The sequence below is a fragment of the Rhipicephalus microplus genome, chromosome X (assembly GCF_043290135.1).
Source record: "Rhipicephalus microplus isolate Deutch F79 chromosome X, USDA_Rmic, whole genome shotgun sequence".
NCBI lineage: Eukaryota > Metazoa > Arthropoda > Arachnida > Ixodida > Ixodidae > Rhipicephalus > Rhipicephalus microplus.
The window spans coordinates 263,481,335-263,502,332 of NC_134710.1; the positions used below are offsets into that span (position 1 = coordinate 263,481,335).

Here is a 20,998-nt window from a genome sequence, read left to right on the forward strand (position 1 = left end):
AGCGAACATTGCCTTTCGGCCGGAGTTGTCTGCACGCGCGTGCTTATCTCGTGAGCAAACAAGGGGGAGAGTGTGGTTGCCGTGTTATTGTGGAAACGATCAGCGTGCGACGGCTCTTGCCACCACAACAGTCGGGAACTTCTATTGGCTGCGCTCTCAACACGAAAAAATGGCCTCAAAAGTGTACCTGGAGGGGCCGTCTACATATAGATGCGCTCTACACTTAACCAATTTTCACCAGCAGCAACACACGACGTATAGCTCTTAGTACCAGCATGTGCTGCCCAGAGAAGACGTTTTTTATTAACGCCGTCACTACGCACAAGCCTTGTTGTGGTCATCTACACTGGCCGCGCTGCAGGAAACTTGCTTACTTAGCAAGCCTGCTAACCTTGCTACATAAAACATTAGAATATGTTAATGACATTCATTGCTTTGCCTTTTTGGTGAAACTGTGACTTTTTCTTCAATCAGACAGATCTCAAAACTAGCCCACTTCTTGAAGTATTTTATGTGGAATTGTTTTTAAGCTTTTTTAAAATGTCCGAGTGAAGCGATAAGCTCTGAGCAAACACTTTTATGATAGATATGAGGGCCGTAAGGTTGATTATGATATATTTTTTCACATAAAGCTTTTAAATCTAACCTCGACAGTGACGTGACAGTAAAGTGAACTCAAGTAGGTGTGTATGTGCGCGTGCGTGAAACACAGGCAAAATATCCTGAGCTGTAAGAAGATACCTGCAGGGATAGGTGCGACATTTTAAAGCTGTTCTTGACCACATGCATGTGTGACTGAATGCCGTTGATGTTGTTAAAGTAACGCTCTACTCATTTTCACTTTTGATTTGTTCACAGTTCGCTCCATGTGCCCTGATCGCCTTTCTTCTGCTGAGGCAAAATTTGAGGATGGAGGAAAAGCAGGGCAAATTATTTTTGATGTTCAGAACTGAGCAAGTCTATCTATAACATGTCAATTTGTCAATGTAGATTGAGCGAGTGTATCGTATAATCGACCTTGCAGAAGTACCGGCTGTTCTTGGACCCCGTGACGGGCCTCTTGAATCGCGTGATGCTGCTTAACACAGGACTGGAGGTTCCCTTCCGTCAATCGCTGTTCGCCTATCTGGCCTACGAAGGCGTCGTCGAGAAGCCCTCAGGCGCCTACTCCTTCAATCCAGCTGACGATCAGCCCATCGATCTAGGTCGCCGAGTCAACTACAGCCTCGTCAAGGTGCTCACCGTAAACATGATCTATTGGTTAACAGAAAGTTTATGATCCTGAAATTGCTTGACAATGCTGCCTTATGATTGATGTTTAAGTCACACTTTTGACCGTACCTCTAGAAATCAGTGGAACCGACTGGTGGACTAGGTCGGGCGCTATCTCTGAGCACGGCTCAGTGCTGGCTGCTTTTGGAAACGTTGGCTCATAGCTAGAAAAATGTTTTTCTCTTGCGAAATTATCAAAACCACTCTCAGGGCGGAATTCTCCGTAGATTTGGATGGACAGTTGCTTTCTTTTTCTTCAGCTTCTGAATGCCACAGCTGTTGTGACTGCTTTGACGCAAACCTGTACGACAGTAGTCGCGTGCGCAGTGCTTTCAATTTTTTACAACCTAGTGGTTGTACAGCCATGGCCGCGTCTGGGTATAGCGCACGAGTGGCCGGCCTATTCCTCTGCGGCGCGACACATTACGGTTGTTGTGGGCTGTGATGTCGCGTGCACAGGTGCATGCGCGAGCTTACAGGCATGCAGGCATGCCAACACCAGTCACAACATTGGAAAGTGTGCTTGTTTAGCCCAAGATCTATGCTCTCTCAAGGCGATTTCATCACATCTGTTTCACAAAATGAAGCACGTTTCGACTAATAAAACACGTCTGCATCAACGTTGCTGCTTTCTGGCTCTTTTGAGGCATGCGAATATATGAAGATGTGATAACTCCTGCAGCTGCGTAAAAAAGAAAAAAGATTCTAGGTGGTCACAAAATCAAAACAGCCACAAAGAGTGCGTCGCCTATGCAGGTGTGTGTGTGTTATCAGTCCTAATGCGTTTGGTCTTATGAAATGAATATGACAAAACCACCAAGGTTTGAGGGCAGATCTTCGGTTAAACAAGCACACCTTCCAACGTTGTCACCCATGCAGAGCGGGCCTGTATGTTTGTAAGGCCGTGCATGCTCCTGTGCAAGTGGCGTCACATCCCGCAACGGCCGCAAGGTGTCACGCCACAAAGCTATAAGCCGGCTGCTTGCGTGCTAAACACCGACGTGGCCGCGGCTGTACATGATCAGAACGTTGCTTGCATTGTCTACGGTGCATTGTTAACCAGGTCCTGTGTATGGAGTGCTGGATATACAGATAGGAAAGTACACTATGCTGATGATCTGCTGCTAAAAAAATAATGGAAAAATGAGATGAGTGCTGCCTCGTCTTGTCGTCTCTGCTAATATTTGCGCAGCTGAAAGTCACTATGAATTACCGACTTGCACAGCACTCGGTTCTTTAATGCATCTGCACGTTGGGTCATTATCATTTTTTACTGTCTGTTCATACCCGTTCAACAATGATCTTTAAGAGCCGCGAAACTCGGGTGGTTCAAGGAGCACATGAAAAAACTAGTTTCTTTGTCGGTCTTGCAGACTTCTCATCTCCTTCTTTCAGGGCCCCTTGGTGCAAGAGATCCACCAGACTTTCAGTGACTGGGTCTCCCAAGTGATTCGGCTGTACAAGGACGAAGACATAATCGAATTTGACTGGGTCGTTGGGCCTATCCCGTTCAGGTTTGTTGTGCACTTTACGCCCATAACTTCTCCTTGACAGAGCACATACAGTGTAGCTTACATTGATCAAAGAAATACCTGATCGCGGTTCTGAATTATGCTGGTACTAATGACTTAGGAAATCTGATGGTCACTCGTGCTACACGCGGTCATTCTAGAGCGTATTGTTTCAGCGATCCCCCGTGGCTTGCCTCTATCTACCCAAACTTCCAGTAGATGGTGCGCCACTGCAGTTGTGAGGCAGCACTTTACTGCTAGCGTTTCATCGATCTACAACGAATCAGGGCAAATAAAAATTATGAAAGCCAGTAAAAGAAAAACACAAAGGAATTCCTCCCAATTTTGTTTATTTTTATACAAAAAAGAAGAAAATTGTAAGGTCGGGATTTTGTGCCAAAAGCTAAAATATTTTTCAAAAACATCGGGTCGCCCACATGATGCTCTCGGCAGGACCGCTGCACGACACCACACCGTGGCGGTGAATCTCCGAGTGTCCACTTCTTGCACACAGGTTTCGAGATTGAGGCGAAAGTGTTTACTTGGACGAATTCATTGTGCCTAAGGCTGCCGGTGTCCACGAATAGAGTTGTAGAAATGAGTGTCCAGGCATTGTGAATTCTGGTTTCGTTGGGTTTGCGTAAGCATGTCGTACATAATTTTTCATGCGATCTTGCCGCTGAAAACTGAAAATTTGTGTGAACCACGCTCGAATTTTCATGAGCTCAAGGTATAGAGCAACCTTTGGGACGGTTTTACTATTTTACAGCTATATTATTATTTCATATAAATTGTTTTTTCGAAAATAGGTGCCGTAACGCTAACCCTAACAACCAATAGTGTATGTCGAGTGCGCAGTTGCAGGGGCTGTAAAGTACCCAGTTTACATATTCCCTCTCTTATGAAGCTCATGCCAGCAACTGCAACCTGCGGAAAAGTAAGAGAAGAAAAAATGAATCTCCGCACGCTGCCGAAAACCGCCTTCATTGCATTATCTAAAAGTAGTGCCATGAAATTAACTTGTGTGCCGAAATCCGCATTGAAAATTTGGTGAATTCTTTAAAAGTATTATATATCAAATGCGCAATATAGGGAACTGCCTAATATTCTTTAGCGAGTTTGATATACGCTGGTTTTGCTGCATCGCAGTTTCGGCAGGTAAAACCTCATAAATTACTAATATATATTTTGCAGCCATGCCTTTTTGCTCGATTCTGCATGGTATTTTTATTACCGTCTGCTCACTATCCGATTACTGCGTTGATAAAGCGGACGGACCGTTCCTCTGATCATTGCATGAAAATTCATACACATTAAAAAGGGCACGGTTACAGTTTAGAGACTTTGACATGAATTTGCATCTGTGCATACATGCAGATTTCTTTGTATGAGGCTAAATTTTTTATACGTCAAAGGGATGCATCCATATAAGTCACTCGAAAAATACGGTATCATTTATCATAACAATCTCACGTACAATCAGGCGCAAGTGACATAATATTGTGTCATTTGTGGCGCCTCCACTGTCGGGCTCTACTGTTTGAACCATATACAGCTTTTTGGTTGACTGTGGGTATAGGAGAAACAGTTATTATTTATATTATTATTATTATTATCATTATTATGAAGTGTAGAGCACTTATAACGTAACCGCTTATAGTGCAGAACCCGTTACAATGTGTCCTTTTCTATTCCCATTTGTTCTCCCATAGAACCCCAAGTATACGCATACCGTTTATTGTGCAATCCCCCAAGATGAACGACCGGTTTTAATGCGGTTGCCGGAAATTGTTTGTGAAAATTGCGGTAGCAAGTGGGCTTCTGAAAGGAGGCACGTTGGATTCGCCGCTGGGGAGAGAATGACGAGGTCATTATAGAGGAGGAATGGGCACAGAGTGAATGAACGAACGGCAGAAGAAAGAAAAAGAAAATAAAAAAAGATCGCGAAACCACATTTGGCAGGACACTGCGCGGGCTCGGCGGTTGCTTCGATAAGCCTTTGCACCGGAGCCGACCATAGAGAAACTACGCCGGCGCGACTACAGCGTACTACGTTGGTAATGTGGCTTCGACCGCGCGCCGCTCAACATGGCACGTGCGATCCCATCCTTCTCAAGTGCGCTTAAGTTTCCCGTCGGCAAAAGTTTCCCATCGTTATGGAGCTTGCAACAAATATTGCATTTGCTAGCGCATCTGTAAATATAAAACATTTTACGGTTTTATGATGGGAGCTTTCGCCTTTGCTGCTTGTGCGATCATACGTCAACTTGGGGAGTTTTCGTTGTCTTTGATCTCCCAGCTGCGAACGCGAACTTCGTATCATGCACACTGTACTTGATTCAGTGCTTGAGTGCGATCTTCTGAATGCCAAATCTTCATGTTTTGGACAAACTTGGACAAACAACATACAAAACGGCAAGCTAGGCTTAATCAGCGTTGGTTGTGCTTCGATCGGGAGTGGTCACATGCTATCTAAGTGGCAATTTGGTACCGAATTAACCAAACTGTTTGTGGTGGCTGAATTTGATGGGAAGAGAGACATATCGTTAATGAAAATGAGGGAGGCATGTGTAGCACTCAAATAGTGGTTCGCGATTCGATTGCAATGTCTTAAATCGGGTGCACGCCCGTGAAATCGAATGATTGGCGTTTTTCAGCACGGCAAATTCTGGGCGTTATTCGACATAGTTTCTGTGTAATGCGCTTAATTGAGGCGATATGAAAAGTAGTCGGCGAATTTCTGCGATGGCGCTTATGTTGTTATATCCCTACTTTTTGCCTTCATTTCGTTGGCACTACTTGTCTTTGGGCGATAAATTCTTTTAGCATTTGGAAGCTTAAATGTTAGTAAGCACAATGCCTCGCATGTTACCATTCTCGGACACGCAATGCTGCATGCTCAACACGTTTTGCGAAACAGCGGTCCGGTTATTTTGTTTATAGTGCGGTATCGCTTATAGTGCAAATATTCATTATTATTATTATTATTATTATTATTATTATTATTATTATTATTATTATTATTATTATGAAAGTTTCTAGGCAGCTTTTCAAAAGGCTGCATTCGCAAACTTGGCAATTTGTTGTTGAAACTTTGGCTACTGTATAAAAATTTCTGTTTCCACCATATATTTCAGTTCTATATTTACACGACCAATGCATGAGAGTTTCATTCATCTGCCACAAGCTTTCCCAGAACTCTTTATGATGTCAATGCAGAAGGATGTGTGCCGTCTCGTAACACCACATAAGAGAAAGCGCTTTCTTCACTTTGAAAAAAATAATAGTAATAAAATACAAGTTTACGTGTCATATACGAGTTACATTGTGTGACACCGCTGCTTGAGTCTCCACAAAATAGTTTTACCAGTGCTGCAAGCTTTGTCACGACATTGAAGATGTTCCTCGGATAATATTTTGTAATGTGGCATTATTTTGGGGACAAGAACAGCGTGGCCACTGAACAAATTATTGTTTAGTGAACTTGACACATTTCGATCGAGTCACACTTGCCCAGTTATGTAGTACATTGGCGCAATATTTTTGGCAGGTTTCTCTCTCGAGACGTTGCCTTTAGCCTGAAGCTTCCCTTGTTTACACACTGTTTATCACCTTGTAATCAATTATGCTTCAGTAGCTCATGAAGATAATAGATGGAAAAGTTGGTATAAGGTATAGGAGTTATCTCGTTTGATTCTGTATTCTCATCTTAAAGAGGTCATGAAACGGTTGCTTTACAACGATAATGCGGCACCATCAGCAGCCACATGCGCTAACTATATCATCAGTCCGAGTGGACCTGCATAGACACTTTGCCTATCGAGGAATGCGGAACTCCACTGCACATCGAGCGCGCGTAAAAGGCGATCATCGGCGTCTGCCATATGCGATAGGTGTCCCACAAGAATGCTGCTTAATATGACATCAGAGTTCAAGTTAGCGCCGATTGCGTATGGCAGAGTTGCTGATGGGTGTTCAAATTGCACGTGCTCGCAAGTACAGAAGTGTTACGCGTTCCTCGATAAGCAAAGCATTACTTATGATGACGTCACCTAATTAGTGCATGTGGATGCTGGTGGTTTTGCGTTGTTGTTTTAGAGCGAGCATTTTACGACCCCTTTAAATGGACACTAAAGTGAAATAATGAATTAGTTTGTATTGATAAAGTGTTCTCTGATAACCCTAATGTCGGTTACTTTACCCTTATAGGTTGATTATTACTGGCGAAAGTCACGGTCAAAATTTCATTTTAAATTCTGTGCCGAAATTTCCGCACGGGTTGTCGCAAATTTCAAAGTGTAGTTTTCGTATTTTGGCGACATTGGTTCAACGAAGCTTCCTGAAATTTGGTATCTTTAGTGTATGTCCATCTCAGAGGACGATGTGCTTCTTTCTTACTGATAAAAAATTACGTTGTACTTAGTAAATGCGATAAAAATATATAATGTAACGACATTTGACGCAGAAATTTTATGGTGGCATCGCCACGTGCATTTCGTTTTCATGCTTCTACTCGGTTACCAGACATCTCGCATCTGGAGGGGTGATTGTAGAATTGTAAAAAACAACTTACCCTTGCGGGACACGATGAACCGGTCCTGGTGATAGGATAACTCAAAGCGTGATAAAAACCACTTGTGTGGGAATCGTTGCATTAGCCGGGCCCAGGTATTCTAAACGCACGTAAGCGCTGCTGCGAAATAATATTACATTTATGATAGTTTTCTTTGTTTGTATATTGCAGCTGATATTCTTTTAGCCTCTCAAACTAATCTTGCTCTGTCTTTTCTAGCGAAGGACATGAGCCCAGCCGCGGCAAGGAGATCATCTCGCGATTCCAAACCTCCATTTGGAACCATGGCACATTTTACACCGATTCCAATGGCCGCCAAACAATAAAGAGAATGTGAGTGTCACAAATTTTTCTGTATTCACATCTTGTATATAAGAGTTTTCTAGAAAAGATGTTGCTCTCCAGAAAATGTGCATGTTACTTTTACTGTGCATACTTTTTTTTAAAGAACTTCTTTTCGAAATTTTTGCAGTGGTACGTCAAAGTTGTTGATGGTGTTCCTATATGTTGGTGTCTTTTCTCCTGCGTATGTTAAAGAGCGTCGTTCAAAAGCGGCGCAAATGGAGGATAGAATTCCACTTTGTGTGCTGTTTAATTGAAGTCTTTTCTTCGCCGGTGTATGTTTCCATGCGGCATTGCATGTAGTTGAAGCGAATAGAAGATATACTTAAGGCGTGATGAAGCGAATAAGATGAAGCGAACAGAATTCATACTTAAGGCGTGAAAATATTGTTACGGGAAGGAGACTGACTCAGAGGGGTAGTCACCGATGTATTTACAGCCGGTTAGGCGAGCAGCGCCAGCCACACAGATTAGCTCGTGCCAGTTTATCTGCCTTCTCTTCTTCAGCTCCATGCACTGGCACGTAGCACTATTGTGACTAATCAGTGTCCTTGAAAATGGGAAAAATGCACATATATTGTTCTCAAGTTATCGTACATTGTTATTGCTTCATATTTATAGTTCATTCGCATCCGCCCTCCTCGCACCTCTCTATATGCCCACACCTACTGTCGCTGGGAAGGCGTCTATGAATGCATTTGCTATGCCGCTCATTGACTACGATCAGTCTTATTGCTATATAAGTTCCTCATTGCATCCACTAGCTGTACGGGTGCTCTAAGCACCCGACAAGCACTCATGGGAGATTGCTTCATAGGAGGAACGCTCATCGACCGTGGACCAAAACCATCGTAGAGCCCACTACGTACAACTACTACCCGGTGGTGTCATGGATCTACCTGAAGGTGCGTAGATGCGGCTGATCTATACGTGACGGTCAGTGGCAGCGCCGGAAGCAATGAATTACCCGTCAATCTCAGTCTCTTGCAGTGTTCACTTAGCAGAAAATGGAAAGGAGTCAAAGGTGTGCTAACTCATGGGGCTCCGTACGTGCAGGCGACGCCTACCTCTTTATTTAATTAACTTAAATGAACCATAATGCTATTATTCTTTGCTGCTACAGGCCTACGAAGTCCCATTCAAATTACAGAATTAGGCGAGATGCACAACTGTATATTTACTACATTCAGCGAGATGGATCATGTGATAACTTGCCCATGAACGTACTTCCAGTCGGACCTTAGACCGCATACGACAGTGTCTCATGTTTTCTACTGTACAAAGCATTCATATATCACTGATACTTTCACGCAAAAGAAAAAAAACAGCTTCCACGTCTTCACTGCGACGACCATCCGCACAACAACCGCGTGTTGGGATTGTGCACACGCTCCACGTGGAAGTACTGCGCAATATTTGCCTCCAGACTAGCCCGTGTTATTACTCCTTATACCATGTCAAAGGTACGATTATATAAGATGGCGTCATGGTGCATATGTCCTTGTACCCACGTGCCAATGTCGATAAAGAATCAATGTAATTGGAGGAACTGAATCCTAGCAAATCATGGTCATAGATTACGTGATAAGAAAGGTTGCAGCAGCTCACTTTTCATGCAAGAATGGTGACAACACCTGCTTGTTTTTTCTCCAACGCTAGAGAAACCATTTCTTTTTTTGTAATTTTTTGGCTTTCTGATTTTCCTAAGACAGCTTTTGTAGTTTGTGTTACATAAATGCACACATATGAATACACAAAAAAGAATAATAAATTCGAGCACAAGGGAAGTGTACTTACAAATTTTGGAAAAATCATCGCGTACTTTAGCCAGTCAAATCCGGTCACGCATGGTCTAGCAGAAATCATTGGTCGGGAAATCCGATTGGGAATCATCAGGCCCATTCGTTTCACCTGCACTTCGAGAACCGGTTCACGGAGGTGCTGCACTTTGGCATTCATTTCACGAGTTCAACATGGCGGCAGCAGCACCGCAATATTTGTTTTGAAAAAGTGCAGCACTCGTGCAAAGCCAGTTCACAAATTTCCTGCACCTGCTCGTGAGGTAGTGCCGAGTCCTTGCAGCACAAGATGGCTGCAGCTGCAGCAGACGACACAGCTGATTGCATTCGTGTCTGTTTTAGCGACGTGCAACAATTACGACAGTGAACATTTTCTGGCAGACACATGTCAAGCAGCGTAAGCAGTGCCGTCTTTTACAAAGTAGCCTCGACAAGCCTCGAGACAGCCAATGAGTAGGATAGGGCTTGCAGGACATCTGCACTCTCGTATTCGTTTCCACATCTCGTTGCTGCTGCACTTGCTGAAAAGTCACCTGCACAAAAACAGCACCCAGACGGCAGAATTTTGAACTAGTTCTGGAAGTCCTGGGTGAATCGAATGGACCTATCGTTGCGGGCCCTGCCACCGCCCTCCCGAAGGGCATCGTCCTCGGTTCCGTCGAGCGCATTCAAACGGCCAATTTTCTTGAAGCTCTTTCGATAATGCTGGTAGAAACTAAGTCCCACCACACGGCGATACCAGAAGAACTAAGCATTGGCACATAATTGAAAAGTCCTTCTTCAATGGCAAGAATCTTGCATTAGCAAGCGCACACTCTTCCACTTTCTTGACCACCTATCGTGGCGGTGGTCACATTGAAGTACATCACTTTGAAATGCTTTGCGGCGGCAAGCTTCCCATTTCCTTCATCGAAATTTACAACAGCAAGCTCTATTTCGCCGTATACGTAATTACTGTAACACATCGCAAGGAAACCATCGAAACGAGTGAGCCGGATGGCAACACCTAAACTTCCGAAAAAGACCAAGCGTGCATTGCAGCGCAGACGCAGAGAACGCGTGGAACAGTTGGCGCGGCAGGCTCTCGCACGCCTCTGATGCAGAAAGTCATCCGTGCTGTGACACGAGCCTGCATTCTAGCCATTACCGCGGTGGTAGAGGTTGGGAGATAGGGAGAGGCAAACGCCCGAGCAGTTCCAAGGACCTGTCAACAAGTTTGTGTTCGGGTGCGATATTCTAGGGACCCTAGTTTCGAGGAAGTCCTCAAAAGAAGAGGCTTTACACTCGCAGCCTGTTTGACTGCTCACGTCTGCTTCGGTGAGGCGGCCACTGGAACGAAGCATCGAGAGGTCTAAAGGTGCGTGCGCTGCCGAGCTGGCTCGGGCGGTTCAGGGAGCACGGCATATGCGAGTAAATATTGTTTTTTTTCGAAAAGCTGGCAAAATATTAGGGGTGCAAAAATTAGATGAGGGTTCAAATTATGCACGTAAATACGGTAGTTGAGCCAGCTTCTTCACCACCCCCCTTTCTGAAATGAAATCCTGCCTATGGTCTTGCTTCTGATCGATATTGGTGACGATTCCCAAAACGAACTGCTTGCAAAGAGGGCGTGTCATTGAATGTTTATGATGACGTTTTCGTCATCAATAGTGATATTCTCACCAATCCCATGCTGCTAAGTGAATGGTTCGCTTTCCGAACCTTTGCCACAATATCAGTCCTGCATTCACGCATAGGACTGGATCGCCGATACAGTACGCAGACTAGTGGGACGTGCTGAGCTTGAATGAAACAATGCCCGTCTCTGCGGTATTCTTTTTGAAGTGTGATTCAGCCGCGCACTGGGCTTATCTCGATTGTCTCCAAAATCATCCCGTCATATGAAACCAGCCATATCAGCGAAGTATGTTCTGCAAACAAAAAGTAGAAACTGCGGGGAACTTACTAGAGAGCTTTCTTTTTCTTCCATTCATTTCAGAATGAAACTCACGACCTCCAGTTGACAGTGTTTCCAGATAGACCACAAGGTGGAAGCAGCTTGCATGAAGGCGAACTAGAATTGATGGTGAGTGTTGAAGCAACATCACAACATTTATAAAGTCCAAAATAAAAGCGTAAATGCTAGATATTCTAGTTGCACATCACACACAATAAGGCCACTTTTTTAAGAGTGGATCCCAAAATATTGCTTTGCACAAGTATGTCAATTCACTGGAGCTAGTGGCATGGTGATACCTTTAAAAATACCTGTGCATGTACCCCTCTCCCCAATTTCTCCCCGATAGTTTCACTTGAAGGCACAGTTATCGGACAGTGTGATAGCGGACAAATAACAGCTCATACACCAACCGCTCTGCATTAGGCAATGAACAGGAAGGTTCATGGCGTCTCTGAACTATTACACGAATTGCAGCAGTAACACAAACGGCTTCAAATTTTAACATTGCAGATTTCAGTAAATATCGGTGCAACTATATATTTTGCCTTTCTAGTGCACACCAGCTTTCTGGTAATCATACACAACTGGGACCGTGTTGTAGAACAACACATGTGCAGGATTCTCAGTGCATGGTAAAGGCACAGTTCTGTCTGGTGGTGCATACTATGTCGTATGGAGCTCCGGCTCATTATATACATACTTGTAGAGGGAAACTGTTTCAACAATCATGACAACTTGACACTAGAAGGTATAGTGATGCCCTTGACTGTACGTTAACGGCTGGCACCTGTTTTTATGCAGCTTCACCGGCGGCTGCAGTATGACGATTCTTTCGGCGTCGAAGAGCCCTTGAACGAGATTGGCGTGGACAAGCGGGGCCTGGTAGCCCGTGGCACGCATCGCGTTTTCTTGGGCTCCATTGAGGACTCCGAACGAATGCTGCGCTCCATGGCCAACCGACTCGTGTTCTCGCCACAGTTCGCCTTCCACAAGCGTGACCGGGCACTGCTCGACATCCCAGTGCCAAGGGTACGTTGAAGATATTGACAGCCTTACTTCATTGCATGAGGCAATTGACGCCAACCAAAATCGAAGTAAGTTCATAATCAGCGCATTGCAGGATCACAGTGATTTCATAATTTGCACATTGGCAATGTTTGTTGCAAAATTTACGTGCCGAAACTGCACCATGATTATTTATGAGGCTTGGAGGAGGTGGAGTCTCTGGATTACTCTCGGCCACAAGATTCTTTATCAAGCACCTAAATCTAAGTGCACAAACATTATTGCATCTCATTTAAACACAGCTGCCATGGCTTAGAATCGAACGTGCACCCTCGCTCTTGGCAGCGCAATCGCATAGCCACCAGTCCGCCACAGCGGGTTTTGTCACGTTTGGCATAGAAAAACATGGAGGCTTGATGACCTTTCAAAGTATGTGCACTTTTCAATAACTAGATCCTAGAATCTTGAGGCGATTACATACTAATATTTGTAAGGTATTCATTTTCTCTAAGAAGGCAGTGTAGTTATACATAAAACGTGCATGTAGCAATTGATTGTTTGATTCATTTTTCTGATCTTCTCGCCACAAATTGGGTCTCGGACTTATCACCTGGTTAATTGCGATTTAAAAAACACGCAGACCTCGGCACTCGAGATCTGGAACCATGGCGCAGGGGTGTTGTTTGAATTGACCATAACAGCCGGTGTAGTTGCTAAGGTATCTCAATGCAAAGCTCGATGGTACGCCTTCGATACTTACAGGGGGCGCTTTCTTATGTGAGTGGAATGAAAGGACACTGGTTACCTACCTTTATGTGCTCGTTAGAAATTAGGCCCCATATTCACAAAAATGTGTAATAGGAACAACCTTTGTAAGAGAATATTTTAGCCTATCATCATGCAGGACATATTGTTAGCGAAGCTGGTTCGTCCATGGGAAAGCGCACATACGAACTAGAAGTTTCATGAATTAGAGAATTTAGCACACAAGACCAACAAAAACCATGGAGCATCTTTTAGTAGACAATCTCACTACTTCACAATACTAGCGCATCATTTTCATTTGATTAGTGAAGCAGTGCTGAACATCAGTGCCTTGTACTCGCATACACCTCGTACTCGTCGACTAGTTCGCGCACATTATGCTTCTGCCACTGTCTGGATGACTACAAATATTTGGTTAATAGGTATTAAAAGCGATAATCATGTGGGGGGGGGGGCGCTGCAGCTAGCTTGTCAACAAAATATCGACACGTAGGGGGGTAAATCAAGCAGAAACTGAACTTTGACTATAAGGGCTCAGTCACAATGTCTGTTGCGCGTGCTATCGTGGCAGGCATCAGTGTACAGCTCGTATACCAACCTACGTGCTGGGCTAGCAATGCGAAGAAACTCCGTGAAATATGCTTAAGTCTCTGGATCGACCATATTTTGTTACTCTAGGGTTCTGTAGAGTTACGCAAGACTGGATCTAAAAGAGTTAGCTGCCGGCTTTACTTAAAACAACATTACTATTTGTTGCATGCTATTGTCCCTGCAGCAAAACTGGAATATATTTGTTAACTGCATATCAATATGCTCACGAATGCCTGTTAAGAAAACATGATGCCACAGTATCCACGTTCTTGCACACGTGTTTACAGTATATAAATAACTATCAAACCATTTTTATTCCTTTTTTACGGAAAGTTTTGTTGAATCGCTGCTGAAGCCGAGACTATGTCTTGTTTAAAAATAGATTGATTGATTGATATGTGGAGTTTAATGTTGGAAAACCACCATATGATTACGAGAGACGCCGGGCTCCGGAAATTTTGACCACCTGGGGTTCTTTAACGTGCACCCAAATCTGAGCACAATGGACTACAGCATTTTCGCCTCCATCGAAAATGTAGCCACTGCAGCCGAGATCCGATCCCGCGACTTGCGGGTCAGCAGACGACTACCTTAGCTACTTGACCACTGTGGCAGGGCTTGTTTCAAAATGACTGTAGCTGTAAGCCCTACAGATGATTTAAAAGTGGAACAGCGTGCCAAGATGGGACGAAGAAACAAAAAAAGCATACATGCACAGTGTTGACTGACAAATCAGTTTACTGTCATTAGAGAGTTAATAGAGAAGAAAAAATATATATGGCATCACAGCACCAGCAAAGCGAAACACCCCCAGTGTCGGGTTCTTCACGATACACCTGCACTCAGCCCTTGAGGAAAGAGATTTGTTTTTGTGAAAGGGCTATGGAGGAAGAGCGGACACAATTCTTGATTTATTTTGTGAATTTCAAAGGCTTTCCGAAGATCTCATCTGAGCCTGTCCGCATACTGGCTTATCACTCTGAACTATTCGAATGAAGGTCTGAATGTGCAGTCTTTCAGCATGAATAACTAGGGTGCTCCCGGTATAGAATTTCGGACATCGCACGCATCGAAGTTGAAATTGGGGTCGCATGTGCCCTTGTGTGTGTGTGTGTGTTGGTGCATTGTTCTCAACTCAGTGTGTATTAACTGGTCTACCAGCAATCAGTGTTACAGATGATGATGAGACTGTAGTTTATAAAAGAAGAGAAACACTAAGTCATGCTGAGCTTCTTGTGTTTAGAGCTCGTAGATAAGTGAACACCAAGAAGCTTCACCAGCTAGACTGGCCAAGTGGTAGTAAATCAAGCAATGTTCACATTGACCTGATGCAGGCTAGTGGGCTGCAGTACCCGTTACCACCGAATCTTCACCTGCTGACATTAGAACCTGTCGGAGGGAACCGTGCAATCATCCGCCTAGAACACCTCTACCCCGGAGTCAAAGACAACCAGCTCAACAAACCTGCTTCAGTGTCCCTTAGGGTGAGGAGCTCCATGCCAGTTTTCCTAGAAAGTGGGTTTTTAGATGCAAAGAAGCTCTTTGACTAGCCTGTGTAATGCTCTCCCTCTGTCCGCACTGCACTCGCCTGGCCACAGGTGTCGGGGTGTTGCCAAGTAGGTCACGCCTTCTCTCGCAGTGCACATGTGTTGGCTTCATTCTTTCCCTAGCCTGTTTCCACTCACCGAGTGTCATCTCTCTTGCTTAACCCTCTTCATCGCTTGCAAGGTTAGAGTGCACATTGTGCAAACAGTCGTTCTCCTTTAGGAATCCTCTATTCTACAAAATGCTGTGTACGACAGGTGCATGGTGCAACAGCTGCATACTTCACTGGGGGCGCCACGGTAGTTCTGTGGTATAAAATCATGAAATGCGCGCACCTCCATCTCTCCTGCGCAATGCCGTGAAAAGCGCCAGCATTGACGCCGCCGCCAGTGTCAGCGTTAGCGCCTGCACCAGCTCTCAATAAAGTACACCATCTCACACTCAAGTGAACTATCTCCCTGCTGCTTTGCATCCAGACATGGTTCTCTTTAGTGAAAGATGGGTGGGAGATGGTTTTATTTTTTACTCAGCGCACTCGGGCCGTTTCATTTTCCACCTTTAAATTGTGACTGCACTCAAAAGCGTGGTGCTTATAGTGCAGAGGTAATTAGCCCAACATATTATGCTCATATTTTTGAATTGCTATTTCTCACATGAGAGTCACAAAATAAGTGTATTATTATATTGATAGATGAAAAACCAACCATTAAGGGTCCATTTAAGTATAGTGTATTGATCAAATAGGGAAAGATACGGCAGACATATTAATCGGTTGTATAGGGGATCAAGGGCTTTCCGTATTCACCCCCTCCTCTTTTGACTATTTGCATGCGTATACATATATGCATGTGCTCATACAAACGCACATACTCAGATGCCTGTAAATGTGTGTGTAAGGGGAAGAGGGCAAACCCCTATCCCCTTCATCTCCAGAAACAAAATATATGCTGCTGCAACCAACTAGGCAGCATGTTTTCGAGCGCCGCAATGCATCCAATGAGTGAGTCACGGCTCTCCCACTTCCTGTGCTTTCTCACACCGGGGCCCGAAAAGCATTCAATGTTCTTTTGCGCTGCATTCACACTGTTCAAGCAACGTACCAACTCTCGATCCTCTGAGCAGAATTTTTTACGTGTTTTACTAAGTGAATGCAATCGCAACTTAACTGTCCTTCGCTCTAAGCGCCTGTTATGTGTGGGTTTATTCTTTGCAGAACATGTTGGTCCCATACACCGTGACGGCCGCTGAGGAAACCGTGCTGTCAGCGCACGAGTACTTGCGCAACACGACCAGGTTCCACTTCGAGACGAGAGACTCTGTCACGGCGTCGTCTAGCTCAACCCTGCTGCTCCGTCTGGCGGCGCATCAGAACGCAGTTGTTGACACTGACGCCTCCGCAATGACGTCGTCGCCCATCGACGACCGGCTCTTCACAGTGACGGTGAATCCGGGGGAAATCAGGACGTTCCTGGTGACACTAGAACCCAAAGCTTTGGGCTAACTGACTGGCTACTCTCCATCTATACTCTGAGAAAATTGGACACGACGCGATTTTTTATTCTTTCGGAATGATATAGACGCTGCTGGTATCAGCTTCACATCTATAATGTAGTGCATCGTCGAATCGCCCGCCCAGGCAGTCATGTCGGCAGGATAGATTTACACAGCGGCAACGTATGCGGTCCAGCTCGTGGGCTGACGTTCTCCTTACTGAAACTCGGTTCTTTTGGATAGGTACCGATGCACCAGGCACTGGTATGTTTCAGCTCAGTAGAACAGCATAGTTTTTTTTGTTTATTTCACTTTGGGGTAAATATTTCATGGCACACATTGGAAAAAAAAAACATGCTGGCATTTACAGACCTGGCATAGTTCTTTACATGCTCAACTTTTGTGTTGTTCGGACGAGCTGACCACTGAACAACATCAGGAATGCATGAAATGTCTGTCCTTTTCAATATTCCGCTTACTAGTTGCGCATAGTCAAGTGAGAAATGATAGGAATCAGTGTAAAATACCTACACAGCATCACATGCTTATGAAATTAGCTTGCTGTCTTATTCGGCAAAATCATGTTTCGTGCTAGTTTTGTCTTATCGGAAATTCCTTTGTGACATACCAGCTTGCTCTGTGAGCTTGTTAAACTGTATTGTTGAAATCGCCGTGGTTCTTCCACAACGATCATGGATGAACACACCTCTGACCAGGCAGACTAATCAAAGCAAGTGAATGTCTCATTCTGACAACTCCTAACATTGCTGTCATTAAGGTCTAATTATTTAAATTATTGTTACTTGCACGTAATACTCCCGCGTGGCGATGTTGTAGTGAAAATGACGTATTTGCATTTATAGACTTGATTTCAATGATTCGCACTTATATTATACCTGACAGCGCACACAATATTACGCGTGTCCTAGAGGTTCCTTACTCAATTCTGCTTTCATTATTTCCTTGAATGAATTGAGCATGTGTAACAGCGTTAGCCGTCAGCATGTCTGGTAGCTGTTGCCACTGGAGGGAGCGCTGGTTGTTCCAAGCATTAACGTATTGTGGCTAAGACTGCCCCAAAGTTGAGAGGCGCTTAGTTTAGTGCCTGAGGTTGCAAAACATCGCCTCACACATCTAGTCTACTGTGATCAGCGGGACTTTTCTTATAACTTTTATCTAAGGCCCATGAGCTGAGGCATGACGTCTGCAAGCCACTACAGTTCGCTCTCACCTTTTTTGGGACATCGTCGTAACCTCACAAAAGGCGATCGCTATCTGAAAATTGACTGTGACGTTTAATGAAAAAGCAAGAGACATCACAGGCTTTCTCAGCGCTTGCAATTCAGCCGCATGTTCAGTAAGAACTGAAATCTGGTGTAACCTTCCGCATCTTGAACAAAGCAATGCTGCTGTGAACTTGAGAGAGGGCAGCCTTTTTTTATATCTTACTAGAAGAAAGACATTTTAACAGCAAGGTAAAACTGTCGAGGAAAACGTAAAAAAGGTTGAATCGCTAGGCTCTACAACACAGGGCTCAAAGTTTAAGAGTGGGTGCATCTGGAACCTACGCAAATATTTCGCTCCTCATCGACCACTGCTTGCCAAAGAGAGGACTTCGGGCACAGGGAATGGAGAATACTCATTCTTAACATGCGCAGACAGCCTTTCTTGCTTCTTTCTAGCGCACATGCAGCTGCTGTCTGCAGGTATCGGTGATGCTCAGCGTGCAAGAGGGGATGACGTATCATTCGTATCAAGCCTTGCATTGATCAGCTGAGTAATTTCCGTATGGCACACTTAGGCCTCCACATTTTGATAAGGTCCAAGTTTTACGTCCCTGTCCTTGCAACAATAAATAGCTTCTTCAGCCTGGCCCAAAGGTCTCAGGTCGCCTTGTGAGTGATTACGACGGTGCTTCCTGGCTTTTGGATCACACAGATCCACATTCCTGGCGTCGTTAACGCACAGTTCATTCTTCGCAATGACCTTGGAGATGTCACCGCTAGTAGCATCGTGAACTTCACTGTGAGGCCATTTCTATGTATTACGACGCAACTACATCAAGCGGACACTTTACGGCACCATGCATTCCACAGACAAGTCTGTTGGTTTGTCAAACGGCGGGCTGTATTCCTTTTTCTCATTAACTGAATGCAGATGTGTTAAAGCTCTTTCAATAATTCACGCTACATATCCAGTTCAAAGTGAAGGGCTCAGTTCTGGCATGGCTTGATGAGCGGGCGAACGTGATGAAAACTGTAAAAGAAATCGGCCACTTCCTCCCTGTGTCGGTTTTTTGATGATTGTAGGCAGAAAGATACGTTAGAATTCTAAAATGTAGTAGAACATTCTTCAGCAAGTGCTGTAATCTCTGGAGCGTTGCGAATAACGGTATAGAGTTTTAGTAGAATAGCATACCTCTGTTATTGCTATATTGAATGAATATTGAGAAGTTGCTAATTGCATTTGCGCACTGCGAGCCCGAAGAATGCTACCTGGGTGTTTTTTTCTTCTCTGCTTCCCGACCATCTGGCAGCCATGCCACTCTTCGGAAATAAGGGTGATGCGAATCTTGCATAACCCGGAAACCTGGAGACATTTTCGCTTCTGCATTTGTATTACTGCAGCAAGAAAAGTAAATGTGCAAACACCTGTGTAGCTATGCATGGCTAAGACGAGCGTGCGCCGCATGTGCAGGCTCACACAGCCCACCGAAAGCTTTCTCAATCTCCTGTTTTGTTTCTGTAGGTGCGCAGGCTGAAACCTGTCTGTGCAGTTGTAATTTTTTGCCTCCATGGGCGCACGCTTGATAAGTTGTTACACCGTTACCACCTTGCCACCGTGTGGCACGAAAGCTGTGATTTTTGTTATTGCCTTTAGCGTTTTACACTCTCCAACTGCCCCCCCCCCCTCCTTTTTTTTAAATCTCAAGAGCTTTGGGACTCACTGAGTGTTGCGTTGACAACTCTGGGGTAACTCAATTCTTCTCTTGTCTTTATTTTTTTTAACAGGCTGTGTGGGAATTCCACGTCAAGCGATGGCACTGTCCCCTTGCAGGATATTCAGCAAGAATATGTCATGCGCAGGTTCATCTGTGAACTAGAAAAACTAGTTATCTGCATGTGATTTTTTTTGTAAACCACAAAGCTTAGACAGGAAATCTAAACGCATCTTTTTTTTTTTTTCTCAAGTTGTGCTTCACAGACAGAATTCCACGAAATCTGTGCAGATGTATTAGGTGCTTCTATTTACTTTTGAGCATGACAACCACTGAAAGATCAGTTACGATAAAGTTTATCATTGCTGCGACAGTGACTCGCAACAGCCTGGAATTCCCTCAAGGCGCTGCAGGTGACGGAGCCTTGCTCGATGTGAAGCACATTGCTTCGTAAGAAGAGGAATCGTATAAAGTGGACAGTCGGTGTAGAAGCGGTGGGAGATACACATAGCTGTATGATAAATATATAAATGCATACATATATATATATATATATATATATATATATATATATATATATATATATATATATATATATATATATATATATATATATATATATATATATATATATATATATATATATATATATATATATATATATATATATGTGTGTATATATATATATATATAGAACTAAAGAGCTAATATATTCTCTGTTTAACTCGTCACTATCTAATAATACCTGTAAATAAGTGCATAAGTTCAAGGAATTACTCTTTCTGCGGATCCTTGTATTAACAGCTCACGCACTAATTATCTCACACAAGCACATCTGTTAACTTGCTGTTGTGCACAAAGTACCCTAGCGTAATATAAACTGCTTTCAAACAAGAAATAGAAAGAAGTGAAAATCTTAGATTCGATCACTTTCTTGCTTGCGCTTTCTCCAACACTCCTTGCACAGCTGAACATGCATGTTATCTCGGTGTGTGTGCATATAATTGCCGATATTTGTTTTTTTGCTTGAAACATCGTCTTGTGCAGATGACATCAGTATGACTGCTCTTTGTGGTAGCCATATGCGTGGTATTGGGGTAAACAAAAAAACTTGAAATAGCTACGTAGTATTGTGCCGAAATGAGAAAAAAAGAATCCATGCGATCTCGGTTCTTCCATGGAATGTTACTGCTCGAATAGTTCAGTGTGTTCAGCATCTCCTGGCTG

General features: G+C 44.0%; 1 protein-coding gene across 1 annotated transcript in view; it reads left to right on the forward strand.

Annotated features, from left to right (window-relative positions):
• LOC119162237 (lysosomal alpha-mannosidase) overlaps nt 1-20,277 on the forward strand; it is a 497,787-nt gene extending 477,510 nt beyond the window's left edge. The window contains exons 18-25 of the mRNA XM_075879032.1: nt 1,025-1,234; nt 2,668-2,786; nt 7,576-7,689; nt 8,516-8,603; nt 11,476-11,562; nt 12,238-12,465; nt 15,132-15,281; nt 16,556-20,277. Of these exons, the coding sequence (XP_075735147.1) occupies nt 1,025-1,234; nt 2,668-2,786; nt 7,576-7,689; nt 8,516-8,603; nt 11,476-11,562; nt 12,238-12,465; nt 15,132-15,281; nt 16,556-16,843 (1,284 nt within the window). The 3' untranslated portion in view covers nt 16,844-20,277. The remainder of the gene's footprint in view (nt 1-1,024; nt 1,235-2,667; nt 2,787-7,575; nt 7,690-8,515; nt 8,604-11,475; nt 11,563-12,237; nt 12,466-15,131; nt 15,282-16,555) is intronic.
• The last annotated feature ends 721 nt before the right edge of the window (nt 20,278-20,998 follow it).